The sequence below is a fragment of the Terrapene carolina genome, unplaced genomic scaffold (genome assembly GCF_002925995.2).
Source record: "Terrapene carolina triunguis isolate 2854851 unplaced genomic scaffold, T_m_triunguis-2.0 Scaffold62, whole genome shotgun sequence".
Classification (NCBI taxonomy): domain Eukaryota; kingdom Metazoa; phylum Chordata; order Testudines; family Emydidae; genus Terrapene; species Terrapene triunguis.
Window position 1 is genome coordinate 6,545,550 of NW_020664413.1, and position 27,366 is coordinate 6,572,915.

Here is a 27,366-nt window from a genome sequence, read left to right on the forward strand (position 1 = left end):
TCATAGATTCATAGATTCTAGGACTGGAAGGGACCTCGAGAGGTCATCGAGTCCAGTCCCCTGCCCGCATGGCAGGACCAAATACTGTCTAGACCATCCCTGATAGACATTTATCTAACCTACTCTTAAATATCTCCAGAGATGGAGATTCCACAACCTCCCTAGGCAATTTATTCCAGTGTTTAACCACCCTGACAGTTAGGAACTTTTTCCTAATGTCCAACCTAGACCTCCCTTGCTGCAGTTTAAGCCCATTGCTTCTTGTTCTATCCTCAGAGGCTAAGGTGAACAAGTTTTCTCCCTCCTCCTTATGACACCCTTTTAGATACCTGAAAACTGCTATCATGTCCCCTCTCAGTCTTCTCTTTTCCAAACTAAACAAACCCAATTCTTTCAGCCTTCCTTCATAGGTCATGTTCTCAAGACCTTTAATCATTCTTGTTGCTCTTCTCTGGACCCTTTCCAATTTCTCCACATCTTTCTTGAAATGCGGTGCCCAGAACTGGACACAATACTCCAGCTGAGGCCTAACCAGAGCAGAGTAGAGCGGAAGAATGACTTCTCGTGTCTTGCTCACAACACACCTGTTAATACATCCCAGAATCACGTTTGCTTTTTTTGCAACAGCATCACACTGTTGACTCATATTTAGCTTGTGGTCCACTATAACCCCTAGATCCCTTTCTGCCGTACTCCTTCCTAGACAGTCTCTTCCCATTCTGTATGTGTGAAACTGATTTTTTCTTGCTAAGTGGAACACTTTGCATTTGTCTTTGTTAAACTTCATCCTGTTTAACTCAGACCATTTCTCCAATTTGTCCAGATCATTTTGAATTATGACCCTGTCCTCCAAAGCAGTTGCAATCCCTCCCAGTTTGGTATCATCCGCAAACTTAATAAGCGTACTTTCTATGCCAATATCTAAGTCGTTAATGAAGATATTGAACAGAGCCGGTCCCAAAACAGACCCCTGCGGAACCCCACTCGTTATGCCTTTCCAGCAGGATTGGGAACCATTAATAACAACTCTCTGAGTACGGTTATCCAGCCAGTTATGCACCCACCTTATAGTAGCCCCATCTAAATTGTATTTGCCTAGTTTGTCGATAAGAATATCATGCGAGACCGTATCAAATGCCTTGTCCCCTAACTGCCCCCTTCTGGGACCCCACCCCCTATCCAACCCCCCGCTCCCAGTCCCCTGACTGCCCCGCCCCCTATCCACACCCCCACCCCCTGACAGGCCCCGCAGGACCCCACGCCTATCCAAACCCCCATGTTCCCCATCTCCTGACCCCTATCCACACCTCTGCCCCGACAGGTCCCCCGGGACTCCCACGCTTATGCAACCCCCGCTGCTCCCTGTCCCCCGCCCCCCCCCCCCCCGAACCTCCGCCCCATCCAACCGCTCCCTGTCCCCTGACTGCCCTCCGGGACCCTCTGCCCCTTACCCAACCCACTGACACCCATACCATGCCGCTCAGAGCAGCATGTCTGGCAGCCGCGCCGCCCAGCCAGAGCTAGACATGCTGCGGCTCTGCTCCACAGGAGCACGCCACTCCGCCGACCCGAGTGCTGCCCGCGTGGCTGCGGGTGAGGGGGACAGCAGGGGAGGGGCTGAGGGCTAGCCTCCCTGGCTGGGAGCTCAAGGACCAGGCAGGACGGTCCTGTGGGCCGGATGTGGCCCGTGGACCGTAGTTTGCCCACCTCTGTCTTATTGGATTCACTCAGTGTAACTTGGCTCTGGGCACTGCACGGTCAGCACTAATTTGGGAGTCAAATTTGCAGTATAAAAATCATTAATGCTATGAAAATTGAAGGGCAAAAGTTCCTTTAATATATCTTTTGTCCAGCCTTCCCTCTCTTAAGAAGTAATTTTTACTGGGAGATAATACAGCAGAAATAAAGGGCCATGATCTTGCAGTCCTCTGCTACTAGTCCTCATGGACGTCAATAGATCTCCTTGCTTGAGTTAGGGACTGCAGGCAGGATGAGGCCCAATGATAGAAACAAAGCATTGCACCTTACATTAGGGCTCAGAGTTGTAAACACTTGTGTGACTTCCATGGGGACTGATCAAATAAGTAAGAAAATCCAGAATTTGTGCCATTAAAAACCATCCTTTCTTCTTACTTACAAAGAAGGCGACTGAAAACTATGTTGTATAAGATTATGAATAAAAATACCGATCATACACTTAAAGGACCATATCCTTAGCTGGTTTGCAAACCTGGTTTACAGCAGCTGAGAATCTGGTCTAAAGATTGGGTAGCACTTGAAAAAGCTATTGAGAAACAGTCCTTTGTTTTTATTACTATAGGTTTTTATGGAAAAAAAACCCAGGATGATTATTCCAAATTCCCCTGGTTACTCTGCTTATTCCCCACACTGTGTATGTATGTGGTAGAGCAGCTAGGTTCCAATCCTGTAATGAGCTCAGCATGGACATAAGGGCCATCTCACATGGCTTCCGAGCGCTGTGCAGGCAGAGCTCAGTTGTAAGATTGAAGCCTTATCTGCTATGGAAGTTATGATTTTTCAAATTGAGGATTATGACTTGAAGGGGAAAAATAGGAGAAACTATGAATGACAATGTTGAAATGTGCATCATCTAGGAAGAATTCTTTGAAATCTCGCACAAGGTATTATCTGTTTTTTCTTCTACGATTATTTTGGTTTTTCACATTTTTTTACTTCTAACTTTTTTCTGAAACCTTGGTTCCTGCTAAGCCAACCCCACAACTGGATAGTTGCTTTTAAGAAAACTATTTGCAGGCCTGTTGTTTCGTGCTGTTGTAAGCTGTTGATAGTGTGTTTCCTGTACCTCCGAGCATATGCATCTTTTACCGACCACCTCTTGAGGGCCTGCCTCTTTGGCTGAAGCTGTAAAGGTGTGTACTTTTAGCTCAGGAGGTCACTGGTTCAATTCCCCATCTGGCTCAAAGTGGCATTTGTCACATTATCATCTCCCTTTGAAGTGCTGGCTGCTTCACTTTAAATGAAGTGACATTTTCAATGACACATTAGCCTTGTGAATATGCCAAAGAGTCACTAATGCCAAAGAGGTTTTTCAGGTTTATCATTGGCAATGTCACTGAAGTGTAACTGAAATGTACAACTTGGGTATAATATCAAGAGGATTTTTTTCAATATATTAGGACCTGATCCTGCAAATTGTGCTCTTTAACCTAATCTTCTTTGATGAACTTAAACGTCTTTTTTGGGAGGACGGGGGCGGGGGGGGGCTCAGCATCTCAAATCATTAACAAAACATAAGAGTAGAATGTAAGACGATAGGTAAATACAATACCATAGTTCTGCCTTAATTTATGTGCCAAGACAGGCATTATTGTTATTTATTAAGCACCTACTATGTTCTCACTGCTGTACAAGGCATTTATCAAGACAGTCCTTGCATCAGAAAATTTACAGTCTGAAAGACAGTCCTAGGAAGAGGAGAGAGAAATGTCAGACAATAAAGAGATCCAATTAATTTGATCACTTTTAGCTTTTTCTGTTTAATACTCATTGTTGCTGATCACTAAGGGAGGAGATTTTCAAAGGCACAGGGGGGAATTAGGCCTCCAGTTCCCATTGACCATCAATGAGACGTGTCGATTTCCCCCTCTATATCTTTCTCTGTCTCCTACTAAAATGATGTGATTCTAGGACCTATGGGGGCAGATGCCACGGTCGCTGGGCTTCCACGTGAGCATAGGGCTCTGCTGTGCCTATAAACTTGCAGGGCTGGAGCCATAGGTATATCTGATGCCACCATCTGTGCTCAGAGAAGCAGAAAATCTTGAACGAAAGGATTTGGCAGGTTAAAAAGTTTTCCCTTCCCTTCATCTTTCTCTTTAAAGAGTCGGAGAAGAGTTTCCTGCTTGGAAACTACTTCTGTTCCAAGTCCTACCCTGGCCAAGACTAGTTTACCTTCTTTGCGCTTCTTTTTTAAGAAGGTAATTATTTCAGAAAGAGCTCTTTAAAGGGCCATTTACATTTTTTTGGAAGAATCCTTGTTTGTTCGTTTTTTTCCTGGGAGAATAAGGAGAGTAATGCTATCACCAAACAAAAGACTCCGAGTCAAGAGAGCTTTCAGCAATACTAGTGTAATCTACTCACAGTGGCACTCTGTGCCCCCCCTAGTGGTGATTAGTCTCCCTTTACAGCTATTTGGGCAAATAATTCCCCTTTCCTTTGTCTTAGGCCTGGTCTACACTAACACCCCAATTCGATCTAAGGTACGCAACTTCAGCTACGTGAATAACGTAGCTGAAGTCGACATACCTTAGTTCGAATTTACCGCGGTTCAGACGCGGTCCACACGCGGCAGGCAGGCTCCCCCGTCGACTCCGCGGTACTCCTCTCGCTGAGGTGGAGTACCGCAGTCGACGGCGAGCACTTCCTGGTTCGAATTATCGCGTCCAGACCAGACGCGATAAATCGAACCCGGAAGTTCGATTGCCAGCCGTCGAACTACCACGGTAGTGTAGACATACCCTTAGTTCCCTCCATCTGTAAAATAGAGGATAATAATTCTTCCCTAGGTCTTTAGATTTAATTATTGTTAGAAGTATTGTTGAAAACAGAATAATTTTCAGTCTTTCACTCAAATTTAGAAACTGCAACTTTACTTAAAAATATTTTCTGCTTTGCCGGCAAGTCTTGGTGAAATCTTAACCATCTTTTTCTTTGACGAAAAGCACTATATAACATGAAGTGTATTATGACAATTAACGCCAGTCAATATGCTTTTATGGAAAATAGGCATTGTCAAACAAACCTGATCTCATTCTTTGAGGAGATTACACATTTGGTTGATAGAGGCAACTGCGCACATTAATGTACTTAGACTTTAATGAGGTATTTGACTTAGTACCACACAACATTGACTATTGATATTGTATTATGCTGTTTTTTTGTACATTAAATGAAAAAATGATCACCAATGGGGAATCATAATTGAATAGGTATGTTTCTTGAGTCACTCAAGGATAAGTACTAGGCACTAAGTTATTCGGCATTTTCATCAATGATCTGAAAGTAAATATAAAATCGCTGCTGATAAAATGTGCAGATGACACAGATTGGAGGAATGGTAAAAATGATGAGAACGGGGCAGTTACACAGACCCATCTGAATCACTAGGTAAGCTGGGCCCATTCAAACAAAATGTGTTTTTTATACAGCCAAATAAAATAAATTTAAATATCTGGGAACAAGGAATGCAGGCCATGCCTACAGAATGGGAGGTTGTATACTGGAAAGCAGCAACTCTGAAAAGGATTTAGGGGTCATAATGGACAAGCAAGTCAATGTGAGCTTTCAGTCCGATGCTAGAGCTGTGAGTAGGAGTATGGAGGCAGTTTTACCCCTGTGTATGGCACTGGTCCAGTATCAGTCTCACTACTGCATACAGTGCTGGTGTCCACATTTTTGAAAGGATGTTGAAAAGTTGGAGAGGATGCAGAGAAGAACCACAAAAATGATTTGAGAGCTGAAGAAAATGCCTTGCAGTGAGAGTCTTAAAGAGCTCAATATGTTCAATTTATCAAAAAATGATTGAAAGGTAACTTGATTACAGTGTTTAAGTACCTTCATGGGGAGAAAATACCAGGTATTAAAGGGCTCTTTAATCTAGTGGAGAAAGGCATAACAAGAACCAGTGGCTGGAAGCTGAAGCCAAACAAACTCAAATTAGAAATAATGTGCACATTTTTAACTGTGACGACCCAGGGAACTGGTGGATTCTCCAATGCTTGATGTCTTTAGACCAAGACTGGATGCCTTTCTGGAAGATATGCTTAAGCCAAACATAATTTATTGCACTCGATACAGGGTAATTTGGTGAAATTTAAGAGCCTGTGTTATACAGGAGGGTCAGACTAGATGATCACAATGATCCCTCTGCCGTTAATATCTAAACTATGTGACTAATGGAACAGAAGTCGTCTGAGTTACAGAAAATTGTTCTGAGAAGGGGCAGATATGTGGTACTGGGTAAAACAGGGTACTATGTTCAGAATATGTTAGTAGATGGATGTGGTGACCTTACCATAATACTGATATATTACCCTTATTACAATGAACTGATTTAACGGAGGAGAAAAAGGGATTGATTCCTTCTGGTCCTCTGTATCAACCAGTTTGCATTCTGAAGCATGAGAGCATGAGATTAAATATTTGTATAACAAAAGGGTGCAGCATTTTCTTTGTAGGGTTGTACTGTACTTATTCTTGTATTTATATCTTTGTGTATAAATAGAGTGGAGTGATTTCCTGGATATCGGGCTCTGCTTGTTTAAAATAATCTTAAAATGAAAGGGGACCCATATGTGCATCTTTTAATTCCCTGTTTGTATGTTGTTATGAACAGGTTGGAAGTTGGCTATGGCAGTTCCGTTCCTGTGGAAGGCAGCTGCGTTGGTAGAGAAGCACAGGACTGGCTTGTTGGCAGTTTCCTGCGCAGGACTGTTTGGGGCTAACCTTTCCTATCATGTCTTTCCCGAGCAGACGTTCAAACTGTGGTATCAGTGCTGGACTAAGGGGCAACCGGCTGAGCTCTCAGAGAAACTACGCAGCCTCTTCCACAATGTTCTGGGAGATGTTGGCGTGAAGTCCGTGAATTGTTACCAACCCTTTGCAGCTTTTGGCTTCCACCCAGTGAGTGCTGGGATCCCGTGGCTGCCTGCGGGCTCTCTGGTGGGCATCCCTGCCAATTTCAATAGCACAGCGGAGGACAGACAAGGAATTGTCAACCGTGTCGTCGTGATAAATGGCAGAGAAGTGGACTGGGAGAGTAAACAAGGGCTAGCTTTGAAGGAAGCCTTGATGTTTTCACCAGAGGCTCAGAAGTTTGCCATTGCCAGAGAGATTGTGTACTTGCAAAGCAATAGCCCTGTAGTTTATGCAGCTGTGCCTCCTGCTTGCTTAGCCAGCACCTGTCTGTCTGGGGTGGCTATAAAGCAGCTTCTGGGCTTGTATTCTGGCCCCAGGGTGTTTCGAGGCATTTATAACATCACCGTTGCAGCAATTGGACTTGTTGGCTACTTTCTTGCTTACGATGCCGTGAGCCACGCACTAGACTACAGGTTGGACAGAAAGGTGGCCACCATTTCCAAGGACTACGCCAGAGGTGGGGTGGAATTCTACGACAAAATCCTGTCCCGCAACAGGACTCTCCGCACTCTTTTGGGCAAACGAGGAGAGAGAATTTATGCCCCTAGCGGTAACCTTTTCCCTAGGTACTGGTTCCGATTAAAGCACGCTCCATACACTTCCAGAAGAGACGTGATCGTTAATATTTTAAGAGTGCCCCAGGCATAGGAAGGGAGTGATTGGATTTTAAACTTATACATTATGTATTCTCTTGGAACGCCACTGTGCTGCCTTCCTCTCCCCTCCCCCGCAACTTCATTCGTGCGCTGTTTTTTATTTTTGCATATAGTCTGGAAGTAGTGTTTAATTTTTCATTCACTGGACGCATATCTCTTAAAAAATTAAAGACCTATTTCAAAAGTCCTCTGTCCTACATGCATCTTGAACACTAAAGCCCACTCAGGGAGTGTTACTTCTCAGACACTGAGCTGGAAATGCTGGTACTTTACTCGCCTATAGTTGTGAAATAATTTCTAAAGAACGCAAAAGGTGAAGTACCTCACAGAGAATTTTTGTGGCATTAATTTAAAGAGGGGTGAATATGTGTGTGTATATATTATACATATTCTCCACCCCTCATATGGTACATCCTAAAGGAATGGTGGGAGCTCTATCACACCCGAGACATTTAAAATAGACTAGACAATACAGTGTAAGTTGCTCTCATTCTGCTCGTGAATTACATTTTTTTTTTTTTTTTTGCCACTTATACTGTAAGGCACAGTGTCTCCGAGTGGTCCAGCTGGTGTGGAGCAGCTTCTCGTTATCCCCAATTCAGGGCTGTGGCTAAACATCAAGAGGGCCATTAACTCTTCCATTTTCAACTTACTCAGAACTTGGGAGCTGCCATCTTGCTGCCTGTTGATAAATCAAGACAGGAAAAAACTTGCTCTCCCCATTAATTTGCATGGGAGAAGCCAGGTGCTTTGAACAGGGTTTTTACTGTTTTGTTTTAAGTAAGTTGGAATCTTTATGGAAACAATTAATTTTCATTATGTCGCTTTGCATATGAAGTATAATGGGAGGGAGGCTGGGAGGAAGAGCTGAGTGAGCGAGGCTACTGCCAATGTTGTGGGGTGGTGTGAATCTTTAAATGTTTGGTGGGAAAGCAAGGCTGGGGAGAGCTGTAAGTATATATTGGGTGAAACTGGAGAACTTGGGCAGGGAACCTGGCATTTGGGCAAAGATTAGGCTAAAGGAAGGGGGGACAGGTTTTGAGGAATACAGAGTATTTAGGAAACAGATTGTATTCTTTAAAGCTTCTGTCTATAAAGTGTGGCCCTAGTGGATAGAGCCTGGGACCGGGACTCTGAAGCCCTGGGTTCTATTCCTGTCTCTGCTGCTGAGTGACCTTGGGCAAGTCATTTCACCTCAGTTTCCCCCTCTGTAAAATGAAGATGATATTGACCTTCCTAAAGTGCTTTGAGATCAGCTGGTGAAAAGAACTATATATAAGAGCTAGATTTTATAATTATTAAAGAAAAACAAATATAGTTCAAGGGAGACTAAAAGCTAAGAGCGTTTGTTGGCAGGCGGGCTGCTCTTTCAAAGCAGATTCAAACGTACCTAAAACCAGCAGCACGCCAAGAACCCTTTTAATCTAAGAAAAAGAGTGGACCTGATTCTCCATTGCCCTGGACCACATGTAGTCATTTTTCCCAGCACAAAGTCAGTGTGGAATGCCACCATTCTGATGTGGTAGCATTTTGCACCCATCTGCACTAGTGCAAATGACTACACTAAGCAATGGAGTTAATTCTTTCCTAAATTGTCTGTAACCGTAGCCACCACATGCTGTGGTCCCAGCCAAAGGAATATTCATACTTCATCAGGAACTTCTATAGCAGGGAGATTTTATGTATGTGTTTATTTTCGGGGGTGGGGGAGGGAATTTTGATGACATATCGCTGGAATTTTCCCTTAATATCCAGTGACTTAACAGAAATATTTGACTTGGGTAAAAGACACTGCACAGCATGTGTGCTAGGTGAAAAATAATTTTATTGGGTTTGGTACCATTTGCAGTGTTGCTTGCTCCTTACTGACAGTTGAATGTGATCAGAGAGGTTTACCATGCTATAAAGACATTTTTATTAGCAGGAGAATCAAAATCAGACCCCCTTTCCATAAGGAAAGCAAAGAAATCTGTAGCTCACAGAACATAAGGTAACATGAGTCTGCATTTTTATTTTTCTATTAAACATTGCATCAGATTACAGTGTACCAGGATGGGAGTGTGTTCTAAACCAGTGGTTCTCAAATGTCCCGCAGCCTGCGCCGCTTCCTGCAGCCCCCATTGGCCTGGAGCAGCAAACCGCGGCCAGTGGGAGCCACGATCGGACGAACCTGAGGACACAGCAGGTAAACAAACCGGCCCGGCCGGCCAGGGGCTTCCCCTGAACAAGCGGGGACCCTAGTTTGAGAACCACTATTCTAAACCCTGCTGCAGTACATATGAATGGGCTTCAGTAGGATGCTTGATTTTCTACAGTCGCTGTCGCAGGAGGTCTGCCAGTGTAGGCCACCCCTGCGGTTCAGCTGGACATCATAACAGGAATCCTACCACCACTACCCTCCACTAACATCTGCACAATTTTCCAAACTTGTCCTGAATATCTCACGTTATCATGCATGTTCTTGGTTCTGGATGAGCTAAGAGAATCTCCCGCATTACCCTTGTACATCCCTAACTTCAGCTGGTAAAAATCTTCCTCATCTCTCATGACAAAGCTGTCGTATTCTGCATCTTTGTGCCTGCCCTGGGCATCAACTACATTTATACGGACTTTGTACCATTTTTGCTTGGTGATGAGGTTGATAAACTTATTGCCAAGCCAGTGACCTCCCTCTAGGTCGCCAAAGCCATATTTGTAGGTTGTCCAGGCTTCTGACCATGTGAGCTCAGTGTTGTGGCTGTTTCTCTGGGGCTGTCCACCCAGTGCAGCCATCCATATAGCACTGGACCACAAGCATGCAGCTTCCTTCAGGCTGCATGATGTAAAGGCCACTCTCACTGGGGTGTGAATGGAAAACTTCACCACAGTCCCTTGGGAAAGCTGAGGAATAAAAGAAGCTGTAGATGATTGGCTGATTCTAAAACTGAAAGCTAAATTGCTTTGTCTCTTCTCAGAATAAGCTTAAAGCTAACATAAACAGAACTAGTAAAGGTCAAGACTGAAGTGCATTGCCTGTGAAGTGTGGAGACCTATAATTGGAATATAACTCAGAATTTAGCCCATTATGTCAGATTCTTCCCTGGTGTAACTCCACCAGAATCCACAAAACACAGCTGGCCACTTTGTTTGTTTGTTTGTTTGGTGTCACACAGTTACTCCATACTAAATACTGAGTGCACTGGGGGAATGGAGACCTGCCTTCAGATGAATTGCAAGTCAGCAAATGTGGCGATTTAAAAAAATTAAAGAAAGCTGCCTGCCTGCTACCATGGCTTAGCACAGTCTTGTCTTAAGTGATGCAGGCAGTGCTCTTATGTAACATTTAAAGCATGTTCTAAAGCCCCAGTGGTAGTAATGGATTTTCCAGCTGCTTACTCTAGAACTGCAATGCAGCGGGTCTCTTTAGCAACTTCACGGGCCTGTAAATGCTTCATTGTTCTCTCATCAGCTGTTCAAGTAACCTGCTTTGGCATGTAGAGGTCAGTAAGTGTAATTATTTTTTTAACAGTACATGATCTGGCTTTCCAAGGAGCAGCTTCTTACAGAAGTAGCAGCATTTGCACTCCTCTATCTGTGTATCTCTACCTCAATTCTTACACTGGCACCCATCCCCATGGCATCTGAGCACCATTCTTGTTACTGAGCTGCCCATATGAAACAAAGAGAGAGCTCAAACCAAAACTGCTCATTGAAATTCCCCTGAGCTTTGGAGAGGCTTGGATCTTGGAATGGTCTTTGTTTGTTAGCATGGCTGTTTCTGCAGGGAATAGGTACCTATCGTGTGTGTGCGTGTGTGTGTGTGTCAACAGAAGTTCCACAGAGTGATTACAGAACTGGGCCAACTACTGTGTGTGACAAAGGCAAGATTCCCAGTCTTGAGTATGGAAATGGCTATATGAGTCCTGACCTTCCATACCAGTGCGAGCTGGATGATAAAAATAGAAGCCTCTTCAGATACTGACACTTGGGGACTTCAGAAAATCCGTTCGTGGTTAGCAGTATAATGAAATCTGCACTAGATCTGGAGTTAAAATGTTATGGCTTATGGGGAATTGGATTAAAAAATAAGCTGTTTTTCTGTAAATATTTATAATGCAGGAGTAAGGAAATGAGTTCCTGGATTCTTGTACAGCATTAGCAGAGAGAATAACCAGGGGTTTAATTTAAATGGATGGTTGGGAAAGATGAAGATAGGAAGGCAAATTTTAAAAAGGAACAAAACCTAAAATATTAGAACCTACAGAACAACTTTAGTGAAAGAAGAAGCCATTCATACAAATGCACAGTCATTTTCAGGCCTGAATAAAAATATCATTAAAGGGTGAAGTCTAAATAGCATTAAAGGAAATGGACAATAAAATCACTAAAATAGGTTTGGGTGCCCCAAAAAATGCATCTCTCCGTTAATTTACTTTTTGCTGGGGGAAAAAAATGCACGTGGCTCTGCTTACAGCAGCTAAGCTAGTAGAGCTCCCCTGTTGGCTTCTCGGAAAAGGAAACTGCTTTGGAGATGGCAGCCATGAGTACAAATCTCCTATCCTGGTGCCATGGGAGAAAGGAATAATGTGACATTACCGCAAGGAACCATAATATTTCTGCAGTAAAGTGTCACAGTCTCTGTCACAATAGAATCTTCTTAATAGGAATGCCCCTTTCCCCATTAAGAGGAATTTGAGAATCTGCTTAACAAGGATGACCACTTTAATAGTAATGCAGCTGTCTGATGAGTTGCACAGTCCATCGTGTTACTGGAGCTGGGAAAAGGCAGTACTGGGAACTGAGCGGCTGCTGCTCGCCCACTGCCTGTAGCAATAGCAGCTGTGAGGTGCCCATCAAAACAGACAGCATGTGTGGTTGGCATAGAAGGAGCAAATTAATTGGGGTGAATCAAAACAATACTTTCTGCCTGACTCACAGCAGTGGGATGGACCCCTTTAATTAAAGGAGAAAACTCATAGAAACCATTTCAAATTAAAACCTGCTGTACAGTAGGCCTAAGCACAGCTAAATTAACTGAAGGCATCCCCATTTCATGGAACAGCCATCCCTAGTAAACAGCAGTCTGACAGACAAAAATGTGGGGTATATCGTGAAATTGATCCATACTGAATTCCAGTCCGGGTGGATTTGATTTAAATCAGGGGTTCTCAAACTGGGGGTTGGGACCCCTCAGGGGGTCGCAAGGTTATTACATGGGGGGTCGCGAGCTGTCAGCCTACACCGCCAACCCCACTTTGCCTCCAGCATTTATAATCGTGTTAAATATCTAAACAAGTGTTTTTAATTTATAAGGGGGGTCGCACTCAGAGGCTTGCTGTGTGAAAAGGGTCACCAGTGCAATAGTTTGAGAACCACTGATTTAAATCAAATTGATTGATTTAAATCATGATTTAAATCACTAGTCAGGAAGACTCGATTTAATCATGATTTTCTACATAAAAGTGCATTCTTGTTGGTTGTTATAACCTTAATACAGATTCTTCACAACTCAGAGATAGATGTAGGTTTCATTTTTAGAAGGTACACACTATACGTTTTTAAACAGTGATTTATTTTGAAAACTTTTCAGATTCGTTTTACAGCTATATCAGAAAATGAATGATTGGTTATTTCATTTACCAACGGTAATTGAAGCAGATATTTATGAAGTCACTGGGAGGTGAACTATCTCCAATTCAACAGGTTAATCATTAATATTTGGAGGATTTTCTTGCCATGCTGTATTAGGAGGAGAACATCACCAGACAGACATTTAAATTGTTTTATTTAACTGAAACAACAACGTTAAGTATTCTGGATTTTTTTCTTCAACAGCAAACATATAATATTTTAACAAAACAAGCATATGTCACTCGCTTCTCACATTTATATCCAGACTTCTTTTCCTTGTCCAGATCTATTCCGCCCCCAACAATCTTCTGTTCATTGAACTTTTTGAAACTTTGCACTTTTAGAGAGAAGTAAGGGATTGACTCTGTGTACACAAATTTGCAGAGGGACAATAGAGTTGAGGTCTGTTATTTCTCACCTCTATATATTATTTATTTATTTAAAAACATTTTTGCTGTTAACAAGCATGTTACCTCTGGAGAGACAAATCCACAGTTTGAGAACTGCAAAACTAAGCATCTCTGATGGTATCTTCTAGACTGAGCACTGAGTCCCATTGGGTAGATAGAAAGATTAACCTAAATAATCTATACAAAAACCCGTGGAACCCCATAGAATTGGGTCCCTAATCTATGAACTATTGGAACTCATTTACAAAACTTTTCTTAAATATTACATGAATATATTGTCTCATACTCTAGAATTAGAATTTATAATCCCTATTCCATGATGAGATATCTTTGAGCTATAATGTGTCTTAATTAAAACTATCTTTAGATAAGTTTTTTTCCTCAAAAAGCATTTTATCAAAAAAACCCAATTTAAATGAAAAAAATCCGATTTTTATTTTATTTTATTTTATTTTTTTAAATCATTGATTTTTATCCACCCTGATTCCAGTGGGACTTCCGAGCAGGCCACATGGGTGAGGTCTTGCCTTTTAAAGCTTTATGCTGCATGTGGCACAAATACTCATTTTCAGATAAAATATTATAAAGTTGCAAGCAGCCCAATGCACACAGCAAGTGTTCGCTGATTTACATTCATCCCAGCAGGAAATGTGGATAGCTGGAAGAAACGAAGTACTACTAAGTAGATGCATGTTAACCTAGGAAAGAAGAAATAATTAGGATCCCAGAAGAGACGGTACTCGGGGCGGGGGGGAGAGAGGAGGGATTGAGAGGCTGAATTTGATTGTTACGGAAACTAGGTTATTGTGAACACACACACAAGTAATAAAATTATTGTAAAGGAATTAGGCTGTAACTTGTTTGACAAATCCTAAAAGAAAGCTGAAAAGTGACTAGTAAATAATTCTTTATTGATATTTTTCATTACAAGTACACATGCACATCCCAGCTCTGCCATAGCCTTTCTGTGTGCCTCAGCCTCTCTCTGCCCCAAATCTGTTCAGTGGGACTAATAATTAAAGCTGGTCAGAGAATGGGAGGAGGGTTTCTGCAGAAATTTTTGAGGTTTTGGTGAAAAATTGAAATCCAAACTATTTTGATTCACAATGTTGCTGCCATGCTTCATGGGAGTTGTAGTCCAGATGCTTCGTGCTCCTGTTATTGGCCATGCTCTCTGGTCAGATCACTTCTCCTGTGGAGCACCACTGTCTCTTTGGTGAGGGGAGGCGGTGCATACGGCAGGCACATGTCTGTGATGAATCAGAGGAGACGTAATCCAGCCAGAGGTCCTGGCCCATAGAGGACAATGGGAGCATGAGGCACCGTGGCGACATTTCCAAATCAAAATTGGTGAGTTTTTTAATTTTAATTAACTTGCTGCTGAAGGCAGATGCTTTTCCTGAAATATTTCACTTAATTGAAACTCAGTTTTCTGTCCAAAAAAAAAAGAAAAAGGTAAGTTCTGACCAAAAGTTTTGTACCAGCCCTAATAATAATTTATCCCTCCTTCCCCGCACCCTTTGTCTGGTTTGTCCGCTCAGACTGTAAGCTCTTTAAGGCAGAGACAGACTGTCTCACTATGTGTTTTGTATAGTGCTTAGCTCAACTGGGCCTCCATCTTGTTTGGGGGTCTCTAGGGGCAAACATAATTCAATAACTGATGATGAAATACATATAGTGACAAGTATCAGAGGGGTAGCCGTGTTAGTCTGAATCTGTAAAAAGCAACAGCGGGTCCTGTGGCACCTTTAAGACTAACAGAAATATTGGAGCATAAGAGTTCGTGGGTGAATGCCCACTTCATCAGACGCAAGTATAGTGAGTATACCAAAATATTAAGTTAGCGAGAGCATGTGCAGTGTACGCATGCTGCATGTAAGTAAACATACATGAGCCTAAACTTTAAAAAGTGACTAGTGCTTTGTTTGCCCTACTGGAGACAACTTACAGGGCTCTAATTTCCTAAAGGCCTGAGCATCCATCTTCTAGAAATCAGGCCCCTTTACTGTGCCTGAAGTTGGGCACCTAAAATTGCTGGTCACTTTTGATAAGTTTAGCCGTAGGATCACTCCTGTTCTTATATAGCCAGGGCTTTGTTATATTGGGAAACTTCCATTATATGTGAAAGATGGGGCAAATGGTTTTCCTTTTTCCATATGGTCGGCCTCCTATGGCTGTAGATGCAATAGAAAATATCAACTGTAATTAGAATGATTGATTCATATTGGTACTGTACATAGAAAATGCAAAGTGCTATGGGCCTGATCCAAAGCTCATTGTGATCGATGGACTTTGGATCCGACCATAGTAAGGGCTAAGTAATACAGTATTGTGCTTCTCTTTGTGATTCACAATGAAGAATATTGCTGTCAGACTACACCTCCGGATACAGAGGTAATTGGAGGAGCTACCGTGAAACTATACAACCTCTCAAGCCATCAAGTAAAATACATGCAGTTGTCATTGCATAGCATACAAAATCTTTTTTTTTTTAAGTGCTAAGTTTGTTAATATCTAAAACACTTTGATAACTCAGTGTAGTAAAGTAAGTGCAGACCTGCTGGTTCCTGTCAACTCTTATTTCTGTCATCTGCCAGAATAATTTTCCAGTGGGAATGTTATTGTTTTTTCATTCTTAGTTCCTTTGCATTTCTCATTCCTGTGCAACTCTGATTGCCTACTGACTCATCTTGCTATCCACTGTATCTCATTCAAACAAGGTTCTTAAACTTCGCTCAGCAGATTGTGTCTTCTTGATTTTAAATGTTTGTTTTTAATGAATGGTGGCAATAATACATCAGGGCTTATTTTCAGTAGATTAGAGCTGGTTGAAGGTTGTTTTGGTTTAAATCATTTTGCAATGAAAAATGTCTCTTTGACCAATTAGAAGAATATTTATTTTGGTCAAAATTTTCCAGTGGGAAGGAGGGGAAGGAGTTGAAGTTAAAAATTTTTCAATGTTTTTGATAAAATATTTCAGTTTTGGATTTTTGAAAGCTGAAGAATTTGATTTAGTTTTTTGGTTGGAAAAGCAAAAATAATTTTGGGAAATTTACAGGGGAAAATGAAAATCTTTCAAAATTTCCCACAAAAAAAAGTATATTTTAACCGTCTGTTGAGGATACTATTGTGCTGCCGTTCTTGTCTCCAGTGCTGCTTACTATATTTTGGTGCCTGGTGTGTGGTTGGAGTCATTGGCCCCTGGTGGCCATTAAGATGCTGCCACCATAATCAAGCCCAAAGGCAATGGGAATATTTCTAGGGGCTGAAGATTTCAGGGTTTTCCCCCTGGTTTTATACACACTAAGGACATATTACTTCACCTGCCAGACTAATGAATATTGTGCAAAAAGAGTTAATTGATACCTAGGACATTTTGTATGCAAAAGGCACTTGGCTGCTATGGGGCAGTATAAATAGTCACGTTGTCCTAGTAAGGCAGAAACCTTTGTTAGAAGCTGGTATAAAGCCAGGCCATCCGAGAGAGAGCTACAGGTGGGATTGCAGCTGGCACAATCTCTCCAGCATATAAATGTATCCCAATACGGTATCACTAAGTTATTATCTGGAGCCTGACTTCCAAGCTGGTTACACTCCCTGTTCCATCAAACTGTTTATGAGCTTCTTATACCTTTGCATTTGGGGTATTTTAGAGGGGGAGGAGAGTTCTACATTAGTTTTCCATTTGCTGAAAAGAAGCAAAAGCCCATTTTCTCTATTGCTATTTTTGTCTCACTTTTCACAAAGCTTTAGGATGAGCACATCACAGGCTTCTTGTTCAAGGAAATTTTATATTCGCTGTTGGCAAAATATTCTTTCAAGAGACTGTTGCAGCAGTGAGGATTTAAATATCAAGAAGAAAGTTATGCAGAACCAAATGGAATAATCGCTCATCCCTTTATTATTATTCATTGGAAATATTTAAGTTCCTATACTTACATAACTGCACACTGTTCCAGAATAGCAATAGGTTTTAAGAACTTGCATCTAATTTCTGGGATATCTGTTTCATGGCTTGCTATTCTAGTCTTTGCACTCTCTGCACAGATACAGTTAACTATACCAACCTGGGTGGTGTCTTTGTCATGAGGACAAATTCCCACTAGTGATTAGGCTGACCTTTCAAAACTGTCATAACATTTATCATCCCAGACCAATGAGCCCACCAGTCCAGACCAATTATCTATTATTCCCCCCAACACAAAGACTCCCTGGCCAGCTCTCCTCCACAACCTGCTCCCCAGACAAAGGTTCCCCTCCTTGTTCTGCCACACACGTTGTTTTGTCGTCTTTTCTCCTTCAGCTATTGGTTGGAGTCTGCCTCACTTCTGCCATTTTTACACCAGTGCATCTCCGTACACTTCAGTGGGATTACTCATAATTTATACCAGTATGATAGCGATCAGAATAGGACCTGATGAGCCTCTCTGCAGGCTCTCCTAAACAATGGTTGACCCTCCCACTCACTGCTGATGCCCTCAAATTTGCCTGTCAAAATAAATAAATAATTCATCCCTCCCATCTTAGGCAATTGGACAGATGGAATTTTGCAAAATTGGATTGCCACTAAACTCAGTGGAGCTAAACTCGATTACATCAGATAAGCACCAGGACCTTAATTTGTGATCTCAGACTCAAACCCATGTTTCCAAAGGTGAAAGCTAGTAAATTGCTTCACTGTGAATATATATATATATAGAGAGAGAGAGAGTTAATGGATATGAGTATATGATAAAGCCCATACATTATGCTACTCTGAAGCTATATTCATTTTTAAACAAGAAATGAATTACAGTACTATAAATTGAAATCCTGATTCTGTTTCTTAAAGGAGATAGAAAATAAAGATCAAGCAGCACTGTAAATAATGATGCCAGTTTTTAAAACCCTTCTTTATTTCCTAGCTAGAGTAGGGGCATGTTTTTTAAAACAGAGCAGGGGAAGAATTATTCTGTAGACAGATTTTTCCTTGTAAGAGCTCTTCTTAAATTAAATGTGTTCCATTCCCTCTCATTGGCTGTATTATAAAAGTAGGTTATATAATTCTCCATAGATACCAATAGACAGATGTATTTATGGGTTTTGGAAGCTCCATGTAATTTGGGCATAAAACATGAAGTATGTTTTATAGTTCCTCATTAATAATGGTTGAGAATTATGTTCATCTGAGGCAGCAAACATAAATTCTTAATGTTTAGGTATTCATTATATGCCTACAATGATTGGAAGTTGCCACAGGAAAATAAAAGCCCGTGGTCCCAGAGGCTTTTTGTTTTATATTCTGTCAAGCAAATGTGGAAAGTTCTATTCATTCACCTCTTGACCCCCTAGAAATTCTGAATTCTAACAAGATCCATTGATTGAAAAACTCAAATTGGAAATAAGAGACAACTTTTCAACCCCAAGGGTAGTTAACTATCGAAGCATCTTACCAAAGGAAGTGGTAAATTTATCATCACATGGAGATTTTAAGTCAAGATCAATTGTCTTTCTCAAAGATATGCTCTAGTTCAGTAGTGTTTGATTGCTGTTGAGATCGATACTGTTCACTTACATCATAGGAAAGAACAATTCCCTCCACAGCAGGAATTACTGGGTGAAATTCTATGGCCTGTGTTACTGCAGGAGGTTAGATTAGATGCTCATAATGTTCCATTGTGGCCTTAAAATATATTAAATTGCTGGAAAGACAAAGGTTGTTCTTACCTCTCCTGTATATAATATCATCCAAGTTGTGAATTGCATCAATATCCTTTACCATGTGCAGGTTGTCAACATCCTGAAGATGTTTCTTCCAAACGTCTTTATTCTTCTCTAACGCTGAACTGGGTGTGCAGCTCAGAAAAAGAACTGCAAATGCAGCTATCAGGGTATTACAGGAAGACATTTTTTGGGAAACCTGGAAAAGGCCACAAATACATGCATTATTTGGAAATGGCTTCCATGCTTCTAATACAACTGTCCTCTTAATAAACATACAGTGCTTTGGGGTTAAGTTCAGAAGGAGAAAATAGAATGTCAGGTTTCTGATTTATGCTAAGAGATTAAGGTGCATGATGACTAAGCCAGTCACTGACTAAGTTCAATGTACATATTTGTAAATCTGAAAAAAAGTACCTTCACAGATGCTCAATTCATCAACATTATTTACTTTCTTGTTATAGCAGAGTTTATTGGGCTTACAGAGGATAACTATGCCTCATAAAGGGGGATAACAAGGTTCTCAAATTCATCATCATCAAAGATTGCATTTAGTAAAAACAAAATGGTAAAGTAATTGTTTTTCATGATACTGGAAAGGAGGCTAGATCAAAACCAGGAAATCATATGATGCTTCAAGGAAGTATTTTAGTAACTGTTTGATAGAGATTAGCACGAAAATATGACTGTGACAAAGGCCCGTTGATGGTTCATTGCTATTTGTCAGCAGTTCTTGTCAGGCCTCACGTACTCACTACACCTAACACACTGTCATGATGTATACCCAAAAGATGGCATGTAATATATCATTGAAAAACTAATAACTCACTGATCTTTAATAATCTTGCATGATGTATGTACGAGGTAGGTACAAAGACTTATGGATATTTGATAGAATTATGTTCTTAAAATGTGTTTGGCAAGTAATGCATAAGCCCAGTCTGCCCTAGACAATGGAATGCCTAACCAGCCTGGTCATCCGGGAGAGACAATAAAGGTGCATTTACATAAAGGGTAAACAAAGCCATCAAGCTAACAGGGGAAGAGATAATGACTCAGTTATCACCAGCAGGGAAGGAACCAGCATGAAATCTTCACCAACCTGCATGGCATCTCTTCCCAGATTGAGAAGAGGAACTTTATCGGAGAATGGTTTACTGGACTATAAAGACAGGGAGTCTGATACTCTCATTATAAGTAATTGAATCAACTGATTGTATACTGTATTATAAAAGTATATCTATTAAGGTCTTTTATGAAAGGTAATGAGACACTGGTGATAATATTATTGTAAAATATATGTATTAGCACTAGAGGAAACATGGATACTCTCTGATATTCTGCTTTAAAGTCTGTGACCAAACAAAGGGAGAAACAGGTTTTCTCCAAGACAAGAGGAAAGGCAGTTATCTACCAATAAAATGAAGCAAGGGGTGACCAAAAACAATGGAAGCCCTGTTTACATATGAATCAGCAGAGGGGTGGAAAGTCCACAGGAAGGGAAGAAAAGCATGAGGTCATCCTGAGTCTGGGGATAAAACAGTAAATTTGGAAAGATATAAGGAGAGAGAAGAATCCATCTTAACATTCATCATTGGACAGACACAACGGGCCAGAGCTCTTGCAAACGAAGATGAGTCCTTCAACCATGAGGGTTGAAGTCTCTGGGAACTGAATATATGTGAGAAACCTGCTTAGTCTAAGAACTTTCACTTAGAAAGACAAGGGAAACCAGCCCTTTGTGCTACTATGGAAGGTCCTGACTGAGGTAAAGGCAGCTATGGCTGGAAAGCAAAAAGATTGGTAAGAAAGATACCTTGAACCAAAGCTGTAGCTTGTTAAGTCTTAGCCACTAGGAAGCATATTTTACTTTATTTGCTTGTAACCATTTTGTCCTCATCTCTTATACTTGAACTCACTTAAAACCTCTCTCTCTCTCTTCGATTTATAATAAAAGTAAAACAATTTTTTTAATCAACCCCATGCTGTGTTTGACTTTAAGTGATTATTAACTCCAGTTAAAACAACAAGCTACTGTGCTTTTGTCTCTGTAAAGGACCAATGGACCTTATCACTCCTCTGAATGTTCCAAGGGAGGACTGGACGTTACAGGGCAGGCAGTTTTAGGGAAATTTGGTACTGGGGGTATGTTGGGGTCACCCTGCAAGTAGTAACCAGAGATGGTGAAGACAAGGGTGTGCCTATTGTTGTGTGGGCAGGATGCTGGGGTCAGAGTTCTGAACCAGGGTTGCCCAGCACCCAAGGAACTTCATGCTTGTCTGCTGGCTGTTGGTATCCAGGCTGTGAGCCACAGCAGCAGAGCATTTAAGACAGCCAGGGTTTCAGGGCATGTGGTGGCACAACTTCTCACTGGCCTAAGTTACACCCAAAACATGACAGTGGCTATTCATTTTACACCTGCTGCTCCAGTTCTCTAGATCGTGCTATGTTGTTGGATTTCATTATGATGTATATTGGACAAACAATTGACCAAATTCATCCCTACTGTAACTTCATTTAACTGCAGTTTTCCTGCCTTCATCTGAGAGCATCTCAGTACTAGAAAGATCTAAATAAATTTAGAGGGGAAGAGCATCAAAAGGCTTTGAAGAGCTAGAGGAAATGATTTCTGAAGCAAGATTAAAAGAAACAAATGGATATAGGTTGCCTATATGATAATTAAGCAGGGAAAATAACTGTCATCAAGTATTTGAAAGGCATAAACTCCAAGGATGGAGGTGACCTGTTTAGGGTGACCCAAGGGACTATATCTAGCAATAGAACTAGCTGGCTTTTTGGAATTTCAAATGGAGGAGGGAGGAATTGAAGAAACTTTTCACAAAATATTTGTTTTGGGTTTTTTTTTTCCCCTTTCCGATTCTTTTGTATCTAGGAGTATTGGAATGAAATTCAGAGGAGGTAAATTTAGGCTAGAAAATACAGGAAATAAATCTAAACTGGAATATGATCTGTGAAATAAATTCCCCGGGGAAATAGTGGCAATCCCATTACTTGAGACCTTTAGAAGGAGATCGGATAGCACACTAGAAAATGTACAGTAGGGAGCAATCTACATTAGACTGGATAGAGGGCTATCCAGGATAGAGGGCTATCCAAGATAGATGATTTTTGTCTTTTCACTCACTAACTTCTGATTCCCTGAGTACATCTCCATATGCTGGAACTAGCACCCTTAGTTTGAAACCTATTTTAAGTGATTGTTAAAGCAGATCAAAAAACTACTCAGACCCCCACAAAAAATGCTGATGGCTCATCGGTCTGTGCCGCTTAGAAAAGAGATGACTAAGGGGGGATATGATAGAGGTCTGTAAAACCAAGAATGGTGTGGAGAAAGTGAATAAAGAAGTGCTATTTACCCCTTCGCATTAGAAAAGAACCAGGGGTCACCCAATGAAATGAATAGGCAGCAGGTTTAAAACATGAACCTAGCTAGCTTCTCTGAAAGCTTCCCCCTTCCCGCTCTTCCCTTGTCTTGTTTTCCTTTTAACAAATAATAACTTGTCTTTGGAAGGAGATGTGCTTGCAGGGGGAAGCTTGATAAAAGGTGATTTGGAATGGAAGCTGACAGAAAACGCTCCGTTCTGAGGACCAATGTTTCCCTCAGGGATGCATGTCAAGATGAGGTTGGTCTGGCTTCTGGTATACATCAGACACACAACTAGCACTAGGATTTCTGTAATTCTCTTTGGGGTGTCACGGACATGTTACCAGTGTCACAGATCTACATTTAAAACTAGCTGATTTTTTTATTTCCGTGACTCAGAATTATTATTGCCACAGAACTTGGTTTTCTCACCTCTTTGACTTTGTGCTGAGAATCCAAAAACAGATTCTCTCTTGAAAAGTCAGGCTTAGGCCAGACAGGTTTCTGAGGAAAAATCTTGGATGTCTGTATTAGCTACCCCAGGCCAAGCACTGATGGACTATTTTCCCCAAATAAAGCCGGAAAAAAGAAAGTCTTTGCAGGGGTGGACAAAAGTTCCAAGTACTCTTACTATATAGATGTAAATTTCAAGGTTAAAATGTTATTTCTGTGTTATCCAATGTATCTTGTCTGCCCTCAAGTGTGCTAAATTTTACTTTGCAGCTCATATGTGGAACACAGTAGTTAGGACTGGATTAAACAGGCACTATGGACACGTGCTAGGGCCCTGGGTCACAAAATCATATGATGGCATCAGAATCTAAGCTTTTATTGGGGGGGAAATGGTTACTAAACATCACAGTTGTGAATAAAATCTTGAAAATGTGATCTGAAGGTAACCAATGCAGTTATTTCTGCCTGACTTGGTTATGAGCCTGAAATGATAGCTCTGAGAGGCGTGAACTGCTCCATTCATCTTAGAGGGTTATTAACTACTAATATATCTTCTAATTTATTTTTTTTAAATCAAATGCAGATAAAATGTAGTATCAATCCAAAGTAACTACACAAACTAATGGAGCCAATTAGTAAAACAGACACCTAGGAGGGAGGTCAGGGCAGATGACCTGAATCTCCCTAACAGGATTATTCTGTCCGTTATTGGACATCTCTCAGTAATGGCTATCACTGACCCGAGGGGGAGGGCTTTCTGATCACGTGGCCACTAGCTGTTCTCGAAACACTTCCTTCTGCACTCTGGTGAATCTGCCACCTGGAGTCTAATTGTGTTTTTTCACTGTCAATGATGGGGTGGGCATGTGTTTGTTCTGCAAATACATCAGCACTATCTCTAGCTTACTGAATGTTGTCAAGCAGAACCAGTGTCCTCCTTGGTCTTGTCTGAATGTCTTCTCTTCCTCCTGGGAGACAGACCCTCAGCAGTGATGACGACATATTACTTTGGTACAAATAGTATAGCTATTGCTTTTGCAGGTGATAAGCCTCTCTCCCTTTGAAATCTGCAGTGGGGGTGCTTGGCTTGTGTGTTCCATCTGTTTTCCTGATATATCACTCTTTTGTAACTGCATCAGGGTTCACCGCATTAACCTCAGGATTTTTATTAGATGTCGACACTAAGCTTTTTGCCTTCTGTCCATGAACTTCTGAGCTCTGGTCCTAGTATGGCATTGTGAGGAGCATCATGACATTCCAGCAAAACTAAGCCTGAATCCCTTGAATCACAAAAGTGCTTTTAAAAAAAAAAATCAAGTTTGTTGCTACTTGTGCTGACTTTTCTGCAAATGCATTTAGGGGAGGGAGCTTGAACTGATACATCAGAGAAAATTGCCAAAATGTGACATGACATCAGGCCAAATTCTGGCTGTGGACTGAGAGTATACATAAAAAGCTGCTGTTAGAGGCTGGTGTGCAGAGTGGAAGTGATTATCCCACTATTCTGGGTCCTTATTCTTATTCCTCTGTTATGTCCATTACTCTTAGCCCTGGCAGAAATAATCTGCTCATGAGGTTATTCTTGGGGCAGCCAGAATACGTGCTCTCAGTATTCTTTCTCTGGCAGCATTGATCTAGACCCATTACCATCCAAACCTTAAGAGTGGCACAATTTGACCCCAGTATTGCAGTTTTTAAAAAATTATCTCTAATTTACAGCTTAATCAAATCTTTTGATTTAAAAGTGAATAGGCCATTAATTTGTCCTCTTAATAGTCTGAGTTTTTTATGCAATCGTCTATTGTACACACTCAGATTTAAAAAAATAATAAAATAAAATAAGACTCTTCAAAGAGAATGAAGGCTCCAGGCTAGATCCTCAGCTGGTGTAATCAGTGTCGTTCCGTTGACCCGACTGGGGTAAATCAACAGTGCTTCAGTTACTTCAGTGGAGCTACAGCAATTTACACCAGCTGAAGATATAAAAGTTGACCCATAATCCTGTGCCTACAAGTTACAAGTATAGTTCAGTCACCAAAACTGGGGGAAACATTTGTGGAACTGCCTGCTACAAAGCTGGGGTTTCTTTTAAATGACTTTTCAAAGAATATCTTGGAGTGAGGCATCTAGGTTAGATGTACCAAATATGTGCAGTTTCCTGCAGTTTCTTGTGGAGACTAGGGCCTTTTCTCTTTGCACAGTAGGTGAAGAAATCCTAACACATTGCCAAATTTAGAATGAACAGTTCAGTTGCCATATGTACTTGCTGTTTCGTGACCCAGATCCAAATCAGTGCTCACTGGGCAGAAGATGTTATATGGGGAACTAAAAGACATAAGATACACTTTTCTGAAGCATGAATGTTCCAAATTGCACCTCAACTGCCTCTTGAAGTTCTTATTTGATAGGGCACAGATGTGATGCAGCCTTTGAATGTTGCAATACACTGAGGATATGTTTATTCAGAATGATGCCTTGAGATTTGGCTGTGATAAAATCTCTGCCCATTGCACTGAACATTTATGTCTTAAGTTTTAAGAGTACAATGACCCGGTGTCTGAGATTAATAAGTGCTCAGGAGGCTTGTGCATATACAATCTGGTTTTCAGAGGTGCTGAGTACCCGCAATTCCACTTTACTTCAGTTGAGATTCTGGGTACACAGCACCTCTGGAAAATCAACTCTTTAGTGCTTTGCTTCGGTTACACTGGTCTTGGTGCTGCTCGGTTTTTATCTTAAAGAGGTTCCATAGAGCTTTGCTTTCAACACTGCAAATAGATCAAAGATTAAAAGTGAAAGTCCCTGGCCAAAATGTTCAAAAATAGCCACTGACTTTGAGGGTCGCCAATTAGACACGCTTTGGATCTGCTTTTGAGAGGTGTGAAGTATTCCTACTCCCCATGGACTTAAGTGGGACCCAGAATCAGTGACCCCTATTGACATGTGCCTGTAAATTCATAAACTTCTGTACACAATGAAATACCCAAAACTGTGAGGGGAATATTTTATGGGTGTGTTTGTTTTTGCTATTCGAGCAGAAAAGCCAATGGCTGTCCCCAGTAAAGAGCAATTGTCTTCAGTCATTAGGTATATTCTTAAGGGTTGGGTGATTAACAACTGATTCCTTGGGTTCTGCAAAATAACTTACAGAAGATGCTCTGATACCACAGTGATGGACTCAGTGGAAAAAAGTAGATTAAAAGAACAGGGGAAAAGGGATTCTCCAAGAATTCCCAAGGAGGAGCCCATCTCTAATAATTTTGTGTCATCTGCAAAATTTGCTACCTCACTACTCATTGTCTTTTCCAGTTCCTTAACAAATGTATTAAAATAGGCCAGTCTTAATATGGAACACTAGGGCACATCCTGGTCAACTTTTTCCTTGGTTGAAAATTGAAACAATTATTCCTAATCTTAGTTTTCTAGCCAGTTTCTAATCTATTATTTCAGTTGCCCAGTGACTACTAAGGCTTGGTCTACACTTACCCCCCCAATTCGAACTAAGGTACGCAACTTCAGCTACATGAATAACGTAGATGAAGTTCGAAGTACCTTAGTTCGAACTTACCTCGGTCCACACGCGGCAGGCAGGCTCCCCCGTCGACTCCGCGGTACTCCTCTCGTCTAGCTGGAGTACCGCAGTCGACGGCGATCACTTCCTGGTTCGACTTATCGCGTCCAGACAAGACGCGATAAGTCGAACCCAGAAGTTCGATTTCCAGCCACCGAACTAGCGGCTGGGTATAGAAGTACCCTTAGTTTCCTAAAATAACCCTTTTCAAGGAACTTTTTTGAAAGTCCAGTTAAATTATGTCAGACAGGTCTCTGATACCCAGTTCTCTTTTACTCACTATTTTGTTGATCTAATCTGAGAATTTTAGCAGATTAGAGTGTCATAATTTTCTTTTGAGAAGGCATGCTGTTTTGTCCCTAGCATATCCTGTCTATGTATGAGTTTTCTCTTTCTGGGCCAGATTCTCAGCTGGTGTAAAGGAGCATAGCTCCACTGACTTTGGAACTGCACCAGTTTACACCAGCTGAGGATCTGGATCTCCATTTGCAATGATCACTATAGGGTAGGAGTTCTAGGAGTTGGAGAGGTGATAAGGTGCAGCAGACAGGTCAGATGGATGTGTTGCATGCAATGCTCTTTTTCTTTTGTATTCTGCAGAGACACGTGCTTCTCCTGAAAGCTTACCTCCATTGCAGACATGGCTTTAAAATATTCTCTCTGATCACACAGTATCCTGAGAATAACACATTGGCATGAGGAAAAGATCATTGTCTGATCAGAGTTCCCCACCAGTACTGGATATTAGTTTAATATTTGCAGAATTTTCAGAGCTAATAAACAAAAATGACAGGTGTGGCGTGATAAAGAGCTACAAGACTTGATGCCACAGCTCATATCTACTCAAACTTAAGTGGGGAATGATTTATTTGAAAAGAAAACAATATTCATCTCACTATGTCT

General features: G+C 41.2%; 1 protein-coding gene and 1 pseudogene across 1 annotated transcript in view; one reads left to right on the forward strand and one right to left on the reverse strand.

The window, feature by feature from the left end:
* Window positions 1–7,601, forward strand: part of TMEM177 (transmembrane protein 177) — a 10,263-nt gene extending 2,662 nt beyond the window's left edge. Inside the window, exon 2 of the mRNA XM_024215934.2 lies at window positions 6,377–7,601. Within this exon, the coding sequence (XP_024071702.2) occupies window positions 6,391–7,326 (936 nt within the window). The 5' untranslated portion in view covers window positions 6,377–6,390 and the 3' untranslated portion in view covers window positions 7,327–7,601. The remainder of the gene's footprint in view (window positions 1–6,376) is intronic.
* A 1,990-nt stretch (window positions 7,602–9,591) lies between these two features.
* LOC113405996 lies at window positions 9,592–27,105 on the reverse strand (annotated as a pseudogene).
* Between the last annotated feature and the right edge of the window lie 261 nt (window positions 27,106–27,366).